Here is a 15,847-nt window from a genome sequence, read left to right as displayed (position 1 = left end):
TTCCAGTGGAAGTTGGCATAGAATCATGCTGGAGGAACACCTTTTTAGGCATTTCTAGATTCTTCAACATGACTCTATGGTCACCTTCTGCTGGAAGCATATCACAGAATTGTGCTGGAGAACCTAGAAAATAACTAGAGGGAACTTTTTTGGGGGGGAGGATGTGGGAAAGTGAAACCATGGGTACCAGCCCTAAGAGGATCATACTGTATTCCCAGAAAGTGGGGGATGGAGGAAGGAATGTTTGGATTTATCGCAGATATTGATCTTGGAAGAACCACAAATTTGTTAATGGCTGCCAAGTGTGTATTCTAGAATAAGAATAAAACTCCTGTTTCTTCAGATCAAAATGGTGTGGCAAAATTTGGAACAGCAAAGGGGATTTTTATAAATCAAAACAGACTTATAGAAGAACATCTTCTGTATAGGAAACAAAAAATAATTGTAAAGTAGAATTTAATTATCATGTACTGGAGTAAAAAAGTTAAAGATTAAAATTAGTCTTACTACTACTAGTAGTAGTAGTGCCATCACCATATTTCTTTATATCCCGTTTCAGTGTGAAGGCAGTTTACAACAGTTAAAAATAACATAGTTAAAAATATACCAAAAGCAAAAGTTTTTTAAAAATCATGAAACTATCTATCAAGATCAGTTAAAAATGTAACCATTAAAAATAAAAAAAGAAACAAAACACAAATAGTTCAGTACAATTTTGCAAGGCCTGCTTCCCTTGAGCAGTCAGTACTGAAAGGCCTGTCAAAATGGAAAAAAAAAGTTAAAGCATCTTGTGGAAAGATAGCAAGAAAGGTACCAGTCTAGCAACTCTTGGAAGGGAATTCAAAAGTTTGGGACCAGCCACCGAGAAGGTTGTCTCTCTTGTTACTTGTGAAGGTGGTCGGACAGAGAAAAGGGCCTTCCCAGAAGATCTCAAGGCATAAATAGGTTCATATGGGGGAATATGGTTCTTCCGATTATCTGGACCTGAGCTATATAGGGCTTTAAAGGTCAAAACTGTCATTTTGAATTGTGCCTGGAAATAAACCAGCAGCTAAGGTGTGTGTCAACGTGGTTAGATCTGATGTCTCTTGGAATGGGTGAAGCTGGCACACAAGCCTTAACTGTGCATATGTCTCCCCCCGCTTTACCATAGTGTTTTCAGTTATGTATATAAGTACCTTCAGTTTTTATGCAAAGGGATCTTGCGGCACCTTTGAGTGTAACTGAAAAATAGCAATTGGTAGCATGACCGTTTGTAGACTTTAGCCTAATTTTACAGATGCATGTGGAGAAGTAGGTGTAAGTCTACGAAAGCTCATTCTACCAACTTCTGTCTTTCTGTTAGTCTCAAAGGTACTGCAAGCTCCCTTTGCATACTGGTTTTCCAGACTAAGACAGGTTATGTCTTCAGGTTTTTACACATTGGATCTAGCTTCTTCCAACCACCATTGTCTGATCTTTCCTGGGATGTAGTGGATCGTAGAGGGAGGTGGAATCAACACCATGGCTTCTTCTATATCATAAGTAGAAAAGCTCTGTTGGAGCAAAAGCCTTCCAACTGTCAATGGAAGGAGGACTCCTCATCCAAGCCTGTGTATTTATATTTTATGTTTTGATTGTAGCTTAAGTAACTTTGTTTACTCTTTTAAATAGGTAGCCAAAGATGTATCTGTCAGGCTGCACCATGAACTGGAGAATGTGGAAGAGAAGCGTGTTAAAGCAGAGGATGAAAATGAAGTCCTTCGTCAACAAATAATTGAGGTGGAAATATCCAAGCAGGCATTGCAGAATGAGCTGGACAGGTTGAAAGAGGTACGTTGCAACCTAACATAGGTCCAAAACACACTGGAGAAATAATCCAGTTTGAGACCGCTTTAACTAATCTGGCTCAATGATAGAGAACTCTGGGAGCTATAGTTTTGTGAGACATTTAGCCTTCTCTGTCAGAGAGCTCTGATGTTGCAATAAATTACATTTGCCAGGATTCCCTAACACTGAGCCAAGCAGTTAAAGTAGTCTCAAACTGGATTATTTCTGCAGTGTGTTTTGGACCCATAGTTAACAGTAACCAGTTTAGAGTATACAGGGCTCCCCCGGGTTACGAAAATAATTCGTTCCGCCGCCGCTTTCGTAACACGAAAGGCTTCGTAAGCCGAAAAACCCATAGGCGCTAATGGGGAAAAGCCGCGATTTGGTGTGAAATAGCGCCGAAAAGCACCAAAAATTTTTTCGTAACCCGAAAAAACATTCGTAACCCGGAACAGTTTTTTTAAATGGATTTTTTTCGTAACCCGGAAATTTCGTAACGCGGCGCATTCGTATCCCGGGGTACCAGTGTAAATGACTTGCCAAGTAAAGTTAATTTAAATCCTTCCAAACCTCCTTTCACATCTGCACTGGAGCAGGAGGGAGAAGGAAAGGATTATTTTTCTGAATTTCACCACTGAAATTTTGTAGTTTTCTTTCATTTGTCCTGTAGTATCCACCATCTAGAAACCCAGTTTTTGATTCATAGATTATCAAGTGCTGCAGCAAGGTACTTGCCTCTTATTGCAGGCAAAATGCTATTAGTGATTATTGACATGGGTTGTCCTTGATTGATCAGCATGTTTCAATATTTTTGTAAGATTAAATAATTTTCCTCATTTTATAGAATGTTCCCCATATTAAATACTTTTCCTATACACAGGGATGAGCTAAGTGCAGAAGTGTTGGACTAGGGCTCCTAGAATTTCTCACCATTAGCAATTCTTACTAGGATGCTGGGAATTACAGTACAACAATATTTGGAAAGCTGCACTTTGTCCACCCTGCTGTAGTGGAACTGAATAAATCTGGAAGACTTAAAATAGAGATGTTAATTGAGCCACATGGGGCTAAGCCTCTGTTTAATTCCTCACTGAAATCTGTGGGGATGCTGCCAAGCAAAAGGAGCACTGGCTTTATGTACAACTAATATTTTGTATGTAGAGAATAAAAGTGTTTACATTATACATTTGGCCATGTAAAAAGCACACTTTTATTTGGTACTTATAATACTTTTTTATATGTCAATTAAAAATAGTGTAAAGAAAGAAGATGGTTGTGTGCCTTGAACTAAATCAAAAAAGCAATCATAACCACTCATCATTCTACATGTGGATATCATGTAGCAGCATTTGGGAGGATTAGGGATTTATCATTCCCAAAAGTTTATGGGGTATTTTACAGTTTGGATTCCTGAGATTTCACTTTAGTTTGTGTTTATCAGAAATATTTTCCAACCTCTGTCTTCATTTCCAAGGCACTATATTTCAGAGGAAGGCAATGGCAAACCACCTCTCAGTATTCCTAGATTAAGAACACCTTTTGAAATTGATGGGATTGCTGTAAATCAGTAGCTAAATTTATAGGAGATAGACATGCTTGCATGTACATACACACACACCATTATTACAAGCAGTATAAAAACAAAACAAACAGTAATGTTGGTCCATAAAAACTAAATAAATGTCAGTGGATAAATTAAACTTAGTTCCAACTAAAGTACACCTGTTGAATTAATAGGGCTTTACATGTGTGTTGATTTACCAAGTTTCCATTAATTCAACAGATATATTCTACTGGGGACTAATAATAGAACTTTGCCTAATGAAACAAAGGGTTGGATTCAGATTTAATCATAGTTGCAATAAAGACATTGAAATCAAGGGGCCATAAGATATGATTGTCCAGTTGATTTTAGCAGGTCTAGATCTAACTCAGAAAAAGAAATAAAAGCAGAGAGTAATGATATATAACATTTGATAAACTTTAAAATGTGTCTAAAATGAATAAGAATAAAATAGATCCTTGAAGCCATTACTGGATAGTAAAGCAACACTTATATAAATCCCACTGTTTCATTGCATCCACTCTAGCTGGGACTAACAATTGGATTTAGGCGAGAGACTGCTGCCTTTAGCTACATAACTCTGGCCCGAAACAGACTGGGCAAAAAAAGTGGCTTCCAGCCGCTTTGGGGGCATGGTGTTCAGATGATGCATGTCCCCAAAGCGACTGGAAGCCACTCTGCTCCTGCTGGCAGCCTACATCAGGAGCAGGTCATGTGGAGGCCGTGGTCCCAGCCCGATTGAGGCTGGAGCGGCCTTTTGCCACTCTTCCATGCCATCTGCTTCAATGTCTTGTCATCTGAACACTACTCCCAAGAAGTGGCTGGAAACCGCTTCTTTTGGTCCATCTTTTTCAGGCCAAAAGCCCTGTCTGCATGACACAAATGAAGCATCCTGTGAAAAAATATCAGTTTACAAATAAAGAAAGCAACAAAATAAAAAGAAGATTCCTAGAATCCTATTCCTGGAAACTGTGAGCCGCCTGTCATTAAGTCTGTTAAACCCTTCAGACACATAATCATTTGCTGCACCTTTTTTTCACTTCCAAAACATGAAAGTGGAGGGCACAGTATAGGAAGACGGTGTTATTTGGGTTTTATATTTGTTATTTAAATAGTTTTATGCCATCTTTCTACCTGCAGTGGCAGGAAAAAAGTAAAAATGTCCCCTCAAAAAGCAAAATGGTTAAGATGATCATAAAGAGGATGTGGAAATGATGGTAAAGGCGCTGCTCTTTGCTGCGCGAGGGAGCCGCTGCGTGCAAACCGCGCGACTCCCTCGCGCAGCAAAAAAGGAGCTCCAAAATGGAGCTCCTTCTTGTGGCACGGCTATGACGCCGCGAAGCGCTGCTGGCGCACTCGCGACGTCATAACCACCGCGACATGTGCGGACGCACAGCGTCTGCTACGTAAAAATGGCGGTGGCCGTCTGGAACGGCCGCCGTCATTTTTTACGTGCAGAGCGCGTATTAGGGTTAGGGAGGTGCGGAAGCACCGCACTTCCCTAACCCTAGTACGTGCTCCGCGCGTACTTTAATGGCGGTGTGTAACCCGCCTACGTATGGATCAAAGAAATACTAAAAGCAATTTTTATCAGTTCTGGCAGATCAAGAGCCCAGCTACCAGAGTAAATTATAGCAATCATTCCTACAGCAATATCCAATTATAAAGCAAAAGCTCACATGAACATAAAAGTGTCCTAATACTTATAAAATTTTGAAATATGTATGAGGTAAATTTGTTGTAGAAGGGAGTGAAACAGCTTGAGTTTAGTCATTAAGAAAGTCCTGATCCCACCTAACTAAACTCTAAAGTATAGAAGGGCTTTTTTATGAAGATTGATCAGCTTTTAGAGCAGAAGGATGGTTTTTAGAGCACAGTGACTCAGGCTGCTTAAGACTTCAAAGTTTTTATTTGATTTGTTTTGGTTTTTGCAATTGGAATTATGTTTGGAAATTAATTGAGAGACAATGAAATGTAATATTGTCATACGGACATGGCTGTGTCAATAGCCTGGCTATACTGTATTCTGAAAGCTGAAATTTCCAGATGAAAGTTATGAACCTGGACTTAGAAAACCCTTGGAGACTGTTCTTTATAATGTTTCCTACAGCAGTGTAATAACAGGCAGTGGATTTTAAAACCACTCTGTGTGTGTGTGTGTGTGCGCGCACACACACACACTTTCCAGTCACCTGTCAACACATGACTACTATCCTATTAATTTCATAGGGTTTTCTAAGGAAAGGGATGCTCAGAAATGGTTTTGCCAGTTTCTTCCTCTGAAATATAGCACATAGCCGTTATACGTATAGTATTTGTTGGGGATATTTATATAAAGAAACTCAGGAATTTGTACCTGTTTATATAACTGGGTTCCACAAAAGTTATTATATCCTGAAGGAAAAAATGTCCATAGCAATGTGTTCCTTGTGTTGGAAGTTATAAGCTTCATTTCTGCATCTGTAACATGACCATGGTTGCCCATCTTTAGGTTGTTGTTGGAATTAATATGACAGAGTTTGTGAACTCTTGAATATTCTACATTGAAGAACATAGAAAATTTACCTTTTCCAGATTACAGTTTATCATCCCCAGCCCGGATGATAAATTTAGCTTGTGTACAATGGAGACATTAATATAACATTTGAAAAGAAAATTAGTCTATCTGTGACTGGATAAAGGGCTAGCTAAGATGATCCAGTACCAACTTCATCCATGATTGTAGGTAGTAGGTAGAGATCATCCTGAGCCATTTCTGAACATTAGCCAAGCTATTTCTTTTAGTCATTAAAACAGCTGGGCTTCTCAGTGTTGTTTTACAGCCAGTTTTGAACCTTAGGGCCTAGATAATCTGAAAATCAGATAAACTGTTTCCGGAGGGAACTCACTGTAATTGAAAGATGCTATTTCACTTCAGGGTTATTTTGGAAATGCAAAGCTGTGAAATCATCATGTTAGGCATGGAGGGATGAAAGTTAATATTTTGTAGCCTTAGAGGGATCAGAAGAAAATGCCTTTCAATGGTTCCTCGGTAGAAAAAAAAGGAACTCCTTCAACATTTGTTCCTTATACTGTATACAAAGATGCTCTTGTCAGACTTTCCCACACTTATTTGCCCGTTGTTGTTGTTGTTGTTGTTGTTGTATGCCTTCAAGATTTTTCTGACTTATGGCGACCCTAAAGTGAACCTATCACAGGGTTTCTTGGCAAGATTTGTTCAGTGGGAGTTCGCCTTCCTCTGAGGATAAAAGAGTGTGACTTCTCAAAGGTCACCCAGTGGATTTTCATGGCCAAGCGGGGATTTGAACCCTGGTCTCATAGTCTAACACTGAAATCACTACACCAAAGCAAGGTTGGCTCAGCTGGCCCTTAGCTGTCATGGGCAGTTAGGATTGCACTCTAAATATGCAGGTGCTGGAGGCAGGATATTGTTGACAATGATCCAGCCTTTGAGTTGTGCTAGCCCATGCGAAGTGGAAGTGAGCTACTCCTACTCAACATTCCACAAAAGCACTGAAAATGTATGGAGCCTCTTCTGTTTCTTCAGTAAAGCAGCTACATTTTCTTTGCAGCTGCCTAGTGTGTGTGTTGGTGTATTCTTTGTTTGGTCTAGGAACTTTGAGCTAAAGAAGAGTGGGGGGAAAAGCAAACAGTGCAGTGGCAGAGTTCAAGCTGCTTTGTAAAGGGTAGCGCTGCTGAAAGAGACAAAATGCAGGGAGGATTAGGAATGGGGGAGCAGCTGCAGAATGATTTGACATGAATGTTATAAAACAGTTTAGCAACAAGTGAATGAAATTGTGTAACCTGAAAGAAAGAGGGATTTATTTTCTGTGCAACAGCTGTATTTAGCAGCTGATGGCTCCCCTTTTATTTTTTGCAGGGTGGCATATGAAAGCCTAATGGCCAGCAGGGAGAACAATATAAAAATTACTACTGTTCCTATGATTAGAAATTGTATTTTATCTCCTGTGTGAAAGGTTTTTTTTTTTTTCATTTTTCTCTCCTTATGATGCCATCCAGAAGAAGGCAGTGCAAATAGGTTTCAGGAAGCAGAGGGTACATGTGAAACCCTTTCCTGCTTCTGGGTGCAACCATGGCACAATGACTCTTCCTGTGTGAAATTTCTCTTTAAGAACACTGTGTGATGCCATAGCAATGCTGCAAACAGAAGAAGGCCTGTACCCTGGAACAAATCCCTTCACCAGTCCGTTAAATGAAGCTGGATACCAGCTGTGTGCCACATGGTACCACCACTTGATGCTTTTGTGAGCTTTCATTATTAACAGAAACAGGGGCCTTGTTTTCTATAACATTTGACTTTTTATATTTTACCCTGGCTTGTGAGCAGCAAACTTTACAAACCGATAAATGTTTTACAACATTTATACTAATTTCATCCAAACATCGAAATCTTTCTTGTCTGTGAGATGAAAGGAGACAAATAATATAAAAAGCAAATCCAATAACATCCAAACAATGATACCTTTTGGACCAACCAAAATGCACAATTATATGTTGCAAGCTTTCCAAGTCACACTGCCTTCTTCATCAGGCAAACAGGAGAAAGAAAGTGAAGATATTAGTCATAAGCCTGCATTTTCTATTTCTGGTCTTAGTTCAGATGGTAGGGAGGGCTATCTGCAGTCTGGCACCTCCCCCTTTTGGCCATGTGGTAGATTTTCAAATTCAAGAAAATTGAGGGCCCATTCACATTACATTTTAAACCAGTTAGCAAACTGGTTTAAATTGGGGGTCATTCATACCTGCACCAGATTTTCCTAACCCCAATTCCGGGGGCAGAGCAGTGTAAATCCTCCTTAACCCAGGTTTTTTGAGACAGGGATTTCAGAGATTCCCTTCAAAAGAAATGTGTTTTTTTGCAGGAGTCACCAATGAGAACTTACAAGTCAATCCCATTCGAAGCATCCCGTCATCTCTGCTCTTCCTCCTCCTCCTCCCCCTCCCCCCCTGCCGGACACAGCCCTAGATCTGCCTTCTTCCTCTTGCCCTCTTCCTCCTCTTTCTTCTCCTCATCTGCCCCCCCCCCCACACCTGCCCTGGATCTGCCTGCCTCCTCTTGCCCTCTTCTTTCTCTTGCTCCTCCTCATCTGCCCCCCATCTGCCCTGGATCTGCCTTCCTCCTTCTGCCCTCTTCCAGCTCTTCCTCCTCATCTGCCCCCCACACCTGCCCAGGATTTACCTTCCTCACTTTGCTGTCTTCCTCCTCTTTCCCCTCCTCATCTGCCCCCGCAGCCACAACTGTCAGCATCGAATCTTTCCATGGCATTTTACCATGTTCCCGAGTGTGAACAGGAATCGAGATAAAATGCCGTGGAGAGATTCGATCATGACAAATCAATGCCAGAGAGAATTTTGATCGTGGTAAATCAATGGAAATAACCCAGTTTCCACACTGGGTTATTTCCTAGTGTGAACGGGCTCTTAATGTCCATTTGCAATTCAAAGAAGACGTTTCCTTGAAATCCAGCATGTCTCCAAAGTGAAAAAAGGCAGTTTAAATAGATGGGTATAATCTTACCAAGAGTCCCAGATTGTTCACTGTTTGTAGTAGGCATGCAAAGGAATGCTTCAGATAGGTCAGCTTTGCTTTGTAAATATGGCAAAAGAATGACCATAATTTATTTTAGTAACTAAGGGGGAAAAGAGGGATTTTCTCTTGAGAATTTAATTTTTTTAAGAAGTGAGAAGAGAAGGTCAGTTCTGCTTGGTATATTGTCACTTGACTTTAATGATTATTTAACTAAAAAATAACAACAACAGCGAAGATGATGATGATGATGACGACAACGACAACAACTTAGTTAAAATATATATATCTCTTTCCCTTCTCCCTTCAAATTGCTTGTTGTGCACAGGCAGCTTTTCACCATTGGGATAATATATTCAGGATTTTTAAAAGTCAGCTTTACATAATGTTTCAGCTCTGCTCTGTCATGTTTGTGCACATTTTATAGACCCAGAGTTCTGTGTCAGACAGAACTGACGAGGCTAGTGTATTTGGGTAGCATTGCTTTTTGAATTTGGAGTTCCTGGTAGTCATTTTTGAGCAGCCTACCTTCTGATGAGATCTCTTCAACAAGGTCTGAGAAACCAAAGGGAAATTCAAACCTAGAGTGGGGAGGATATACAATGGGCCCTTCCCTTACACAGGAAGGGAACAAATCTCAAATATGTCAACAAATATAGAAAACAAAACAATGGCCCCCAGACTGGAAAGATTCAATATACATTCTAATGCTAAAGAAAGAACTATTTTCCCTTGTAAGTAAGATGATACTCAAAATTCTACAGCAGAGATTTTTACCATATACAGAAAGAGAAATGCCAGATGTTCAAGTTCGGTTCAGGAAAGGGTGAGGCACTAGGGATCATATTGCAAACATATGTTAGATTATTTATTTATTTATTTATTTATTATTAAATTGAATGTACAAAAGAATTTAAAAAGAAAATTAACCTCTGCTTTATAGACTATAGAAAAACGTTGAGTGCGAAGATAAAAAAACCTATGAGTCACTCTTAGATAAAGGAGATGCAACAACATTTGATTATCCTAATGTGTGACCTGTACTCAGGACAAGAAGCTACTTTCAGGACAAATGGAATGATTTCCAATTGGAAAAGGGTTCAGGCAGTATTGCATTTTATCACTCTGTTTAACTTGTATGCTGAAAACATCATACGTAAAGCAGAATCAGATTCAGAAGAAGGAGATGTGGAAATTGGAGGAGGGAACATCAATAATCTAATATACCTAGATGACACTTTTAGCAGAAAATACAAGACTTGGAACAATTATTGAAGAAAAGCAAGGAGAAAAGTGGAAAGGCAGGTTTATAGTTGAACATTAAAAACAAAAATAATGACCACAGAGGATTTAGATAACTTTAAAGTAGATTATGAAGATATCAAAATAGTTCAAGATTTTTCATACTATGGCAATAGTCACAGTGAAGAACATAGTCATGAAAACAGAAGAGGATTAGGACTTGAAAGGACAACTATGAAGAAACTAGATAAGATATATTCAGTTATATATCTTTATATAACTGAATACTAAAATCAGGATGGTACAAGCCATCTCTCTGTATGGGTGTGAAAGCTAAACAGTGAAGAAAAATGATCATTTGAAATGTTGTGATGGAGAAGAGTTCTGCATAGTATCATTTTGGGAGACAATTTAGTCTGATAATCTCCATAGAGTTCTGAGTCAATGCACTCCCTGCACAGAAGCTGGTTTACTTGGAGTTGCTGAATAGTTCTTTCACTTGGGGATTCTTTGATTTGTATCCTGCCCTTTTCCCAACTTGGGACACAAGGTGAATCGCAACATGGGTCAAAACAAATTAAAAGTTTAAAAGTATATAAAACAGCTACAGTTGAAACAACAGATAATACAAAAATTAAAAAAACAATTGAACAATCGTATTAAAAACATTAATTGTAATTGGTGCTAAAAGACATTTAAAATAATGATGATAATAAAAGTACAATCCAACACAAGCTAATTAAAAGAGCCACCCAAAGGCCTGGATAAACAGAAAGGACTTCACCTGCCAGTAGAAAGAGAGCGCAGAGAGCGAGCCAACCTCAATTCTGGTGTGAGGGAGTTTCACAGCCTGGGAGTAGCCAGCATAAAAGCTCTCCCTCACGTTCCTTCCAAACATTGCTGTAGCAATAGTGGGACCAAGAAAAGAACTCGTCCCTGAGGATTTTCAAACTCATGCAGGCTCATATTGTAGATAATGGTCTTTTGGATAATCTGGGCCAAAACTCTTTGTTTTTAAAATTCTTTTCCCCATTTTCTGTTATGTTTGGGTGATGGATCAGCTCTGCTATTTTACCTGTGCATATATTATAGTCACACAATTCTTAGGTACTCTTCTAGGTGTTAGTTTATTTTTTAACATAGTACTAAAGTTGTAAAAGCCATCTCTTTGGATTGTTCTGTCATTGACAGATTTCTAATAAAGTTTGGTTCTCATCCTTTGTGCTCTGCCACTGCACAGTTCAAGGCTATCGCAGGCATGGTATTTTCAAGTCCTTTGAAAAAATATTCTGAAACTTTCCTGTAGACCAAGGCAGAAGGCAGATAGAACAACTCCATCTTTTTACTTATCCAAAAACCAAATAGGAGATAATACAGTGATGCTTTAATAGTAGTTAGTGGCCAGCTAGGCAACCCCTAGTTGGATTGGATTTCTGCTGTTATCTTTTGAGAATGTATACAAAGATTGAACACTGGAAACCATCTTTCTCTGTCAGATTTCAAAACTAAATGACTGTAAAAAAATATTTTACATAAAGATATCCCATGTACTGCTCATTCCAAACTCACATTGTAATGACATGTTTATAAGAACAGCAGAAGCAGAGCTCAGATGTGACAAAGCAAAGGATATGTGTAGAGAACTGTTTTACACAGTCTGCATTTACTGAAATACGGAAATCCTAGGGTCTATGATGCCTCTTGAGTGAAGCTTGAATATAACATTCTTTTGCTTTAGTGCTGTCAAATTCCCATCTGGAGCAATTTGGTGCTATTTTTTGTAGGGATCTAAGTGTCATGGGATGTGACGCTAGGCAGCAGGCACATATATAGATACACATGGAAAATGAACATTGTAGTGCCATGCACAACTTGTGTATATTACCACTGTGTTGTAGTAGCACACTTTATGTACAGTATGTGCATTACTGTGGCTTGAATGTGAAAGTCCCATGACTGGAGTCTCCCACCCATAGGTAGGGAACAGGTGTTTTCTTTTACCTTGCTGCCATTAAAGGCTTGGGGATTGCAGATGGGGGGATTTTTAGAACAGAGTGGATTGGAAAAGGGAGTAACTGACAAAACCACTGGCCAGGAAATTCATTGGATTTTCTTACCTTTGAAATGGGGAGAATTTGGGAACGTTTAGGAGGGGTTAAAAACTGTTGCATTTTTGATAGTAAATACAGTGGTCCTCATTGGACTTCAGCTCCCAGAATCCCAGACTATTAGCCAACATGAGTGAGGTTTCTGGGAGCTGAAGTCCAAAATCTCTTCAACGGCACAGTTTGGGGACCACTGCTTTAGGATTATGAAATAGTCCAGAGATGTTTTTAAGGATGTCGGCACTGTTCCATATTCACAACCCATTTCTATAGTGTCCAGTGGCTGCCTTGCCAGATCTTCTGCCTAGTTGCAATTTTGTTTTCAAACAGGAGTGCATCATGCTTTAGAAGGTATTCCCCCACACCCCATAAGGTGAAATTTGGACTGATCCAACATTTTGGATTAGCCAAATTAAAAACCCAATTAACATAATAATAGTAGTGAATACTACCCCTTCCATACCATTTGTTGTTGTGTGCCTTCAAGTCATTTCCAACTTATGATAACCCTAAGGTGAGCCTATCATGGAGTTTTCTTGGCAAGATTTGTTCAGAGGAGGATCTCCATTGCCTTCCTCTGAGGCTGAGGGCATGTGACTTGTTCAAGGTTATCCAGTGGGGTACCATTGCCAAGCAAGGATTTAAGCCCTGGTCTCCAGAGTTGTAGTCCAGTGCTCAAATTCATACACTATGCTGGTTCTCCCAATACCATTGCACCCCTAATACAAAACTTGTCTCTCACCACAGATTTAAAAAGAGGGAAGAAAAGGAGAGGAGTAGGGCAGGTGACACAACCCATCACTCTATTGCTGTTGCTGAGGGGGAACAGAAAATTTAGCCTTTTGGATAATAATAACATACTAAATTGTTTTTAGTATGTTATTGCCCCACAGACTCATCTGTAAGCCTGACCACCTCTAAATCTTGTGCAATATCATCTTACTTTTATTAAAATTAATAATCTGAGATAAGTCCCTTGGGTTAATCATAGCCAAATAAATAATAGAATTTGGGCTTTAGCAAAAGTGCCATGCTTTAAATACGCTAGAGCCTGTCTTGCTTCCCATTGGCAGTATTTCTGACTTGGACCAGTTAAACTTGTTAATTAACTGCATCCAAAAAGGAATTGGATGCAGTTAATTAACAATTTTGACTGGTCCAAACAGGAATTGACTGCTGGGGTTTTGAAATGAAGAGCAAAAGCTCATCTGCAAAAATAGTGTTTTAAAATTGTATTCATACATGCACAAATCCATTGATCCTGGAATTCTGTCTAATAGCACATGCTAAGGGTTCTAAGCACAAATTAAACATTAAATGACACAATGGACATCCCTGCCTTGTAGTCTGTTTTAATGTAGGAAAGTGATGAGAAAATACAATTGATCATAACCCTTCCTCTTGGTGCTGAATATAATTTTTTTATCAATTTCAAAAATATTTTAGGAAACCCAAAATTAGCCAATATAGCACGCACGCCCCAACCACAAGTTTGCTATCCACAGGTTTGCGCATCTGTGGACAGTAAGCATCATTGAGTTCAATGGCCACATGTGCACACAGTTCTGGGAGAGTAGCTGTGCATGCCCTCATGGCCATTGAATACTGTGGGATTTAAGGTCCCACAGTTTTTGCCATCCACAAGGGTGGTGGTGAAATGGAACTCTGCAGATAAGAAAGGACCACTGTACTATGAAAGTAATTGGTTAGTGAATTTTATCTAGGGCCTTTTAGACATCTAAAAAAATAATGGCTGACTTTTAAAAATTAGGAACCCGTACAGACGAGCCAAAAGAAAGCTGCTTTGGGTCACTTTGGACTGAGGTATGCTGTTTAAATGATGCATGTGCCCTAAGAGGCCAGAAGCCACACCAAAGCCACACTCCAGTTCTAAGGACTGGAGTGCAGCTTTGGTGCAGCTTCAGGCCTCTTAAGATGTTTACACACACATATTTAAACAGCATACCTCCAAAGTGACCTGAAGCCTGTCTGTGCTTTTGTGTTTTTGTTTTGTTTTACAAATGCGGTACTAAAATACTGTACTAGGCTTGCTTTTGAAGTCTAGGGTTGAACTTGAAGTGTCTGTTAACATGTATAATTTTGATGTCATTTTTTTTTTTTTGGTGCCTTACTGTGCCCTCTTATCTTAGCTACAGAGGATTAAAAGATGTAATTGGTTGTGAATGCATGACCTAAGAATGATTTACGCATAGGGAATTGTTGTAAAAATTATTGCTTTCCAGAGTAGATAGATTTTTAATTCATCTCACATGGAGACAGTACATAAATAGCTGCTAGACACTCAAAATAAGAAAGCATGGATTTTGGAGGGGAAATAGTTATACTGTACATTTTCAGTATGAGGACTATAGCCTGTTGGACCTCTGTGATGATAGAACACATGAGACAAATGGCTTTTGCTTTAGGAATTCCCTTTGTTTGATGGAGGTTGAAGGGTTTGGCAAAGTTCCCAGGCAGATCAAAATGGTAGATATTGAAGATTTCATAATGGTTTATAGTAAAAGTACTAGAATTTTTGCAAAGGATAACAAATCTGACTGAAAACTGAGATGAGCGACTTGTCATAGTTAAGGATCACAGTGGAACTCATATCAATAACAAATCCACATCACTTGCCTACAATTTAATTTCCTTACTATTTTAATTAATATTGTATATGTTGAACATGCATTCCAGCTCTGAAGAACTTTACTACTGTATAGCCTCTTAGAAATTCTATGATTTTGTAGACATATAATGTCTGTGGTAGAGGACAGTGTGAAATTAATTATTTTCTATCAAGCATGTACAAGAAAAACACAAACCATTCTATTTGTGTTACTAAAATGCCAAACTGATTCAAATTGCTGATTTGTTAGAATCATCTTTGTTCTATCTTTTTGTTAACACTCATTTAATTTCCACTTTCATCTCTTGGCTAGATTGTTTTAAATCCTGTTCAGGTTTTTTCCATCCTCCCAAGGGAATAGAGGCCTAATTCCAATTGTTAGTCACAAGTAGTATAGAATCATTAAATTAATGTGAACTTGGTACATCAGTGCTTATGTAAATTTTATTTATTTGTATTTTGTGAGTCTACTTCAGTAGGAAATAATGGTTTAGGCCAGACATGACAAGTTTTTACAATATAAGATAGCCCAGTTTATTTTAGTAGGGTTGATATTATGTGGCTCTCCAGATGTTGTTGGACTGTATTTCCTAGTTTTTCCCACCATGAACCAGGGCTGATGGGAATCTAAGGTTAACAACTTCTGGAGGTCCATTTGATTCTCAAAGATGGCAAAATCACAAGCATGATTTGTAGCCATGTTTTATAGGACACAGCCAGATTTTAAACAAATTACAACGCGCGCACACACCCCACAAACCTGCAGGCACAACAGAAGCACTTCAAGTCAAAGGAGAGGGGCATAGTGTTGAGAGACTGACCTGAGTTTTATGTTAAGCAGCAGAATTTGACAGAAGGAGAACCATGAAATGAACAAAACAGATAGGGATGGGATAGTTGTTACAGAAGATTTTAGAATAGTGGAGAAGGAAGCATGGTTTCATTTTGGA

The 15,847-nt window shown here is 39.0% G+C and overlaps 1 protein-coding gene across 1 annotated transcript in view; it reads left to right on the top strand.

Annotated features, from left to right (window-relative positions):
* The window catches only part of MTCL1 (microtubule crosslinking factor 1), a 144,648-nt gene that overhangs the window by 20,832 nt on the left and 107,969 nt on the right, over positions 1–15,847 (top strand). The window contains 1 exon segment of the mRNA XM_042463101.1: positions 1,654–1,812. Coding sequence (XP_042319035.1) covers positions 1,654–1,812 — 159 coding nt within the window.

This window comes from Sceloporus undulatus, chromosome 4 (assembly GCF_019175285.1).
Source record: "Sceloporus undulatus isolate JIND9_A2432 ecotype Alabama chromosome 4, SceUnd_v1.1, whole genome shotgun sequence".
Lineage (NCBI taxonomy): Eukaryota > Metazoa > Chordata > Lepidosauria > Squamata > Phrynosomatidae > Sceloporus > Sceloporus undulatus.
Note: the sequence above shows the minus strand (reverse complement) of the source record. Positions and strands in the feature narration are given on the sequence as shown.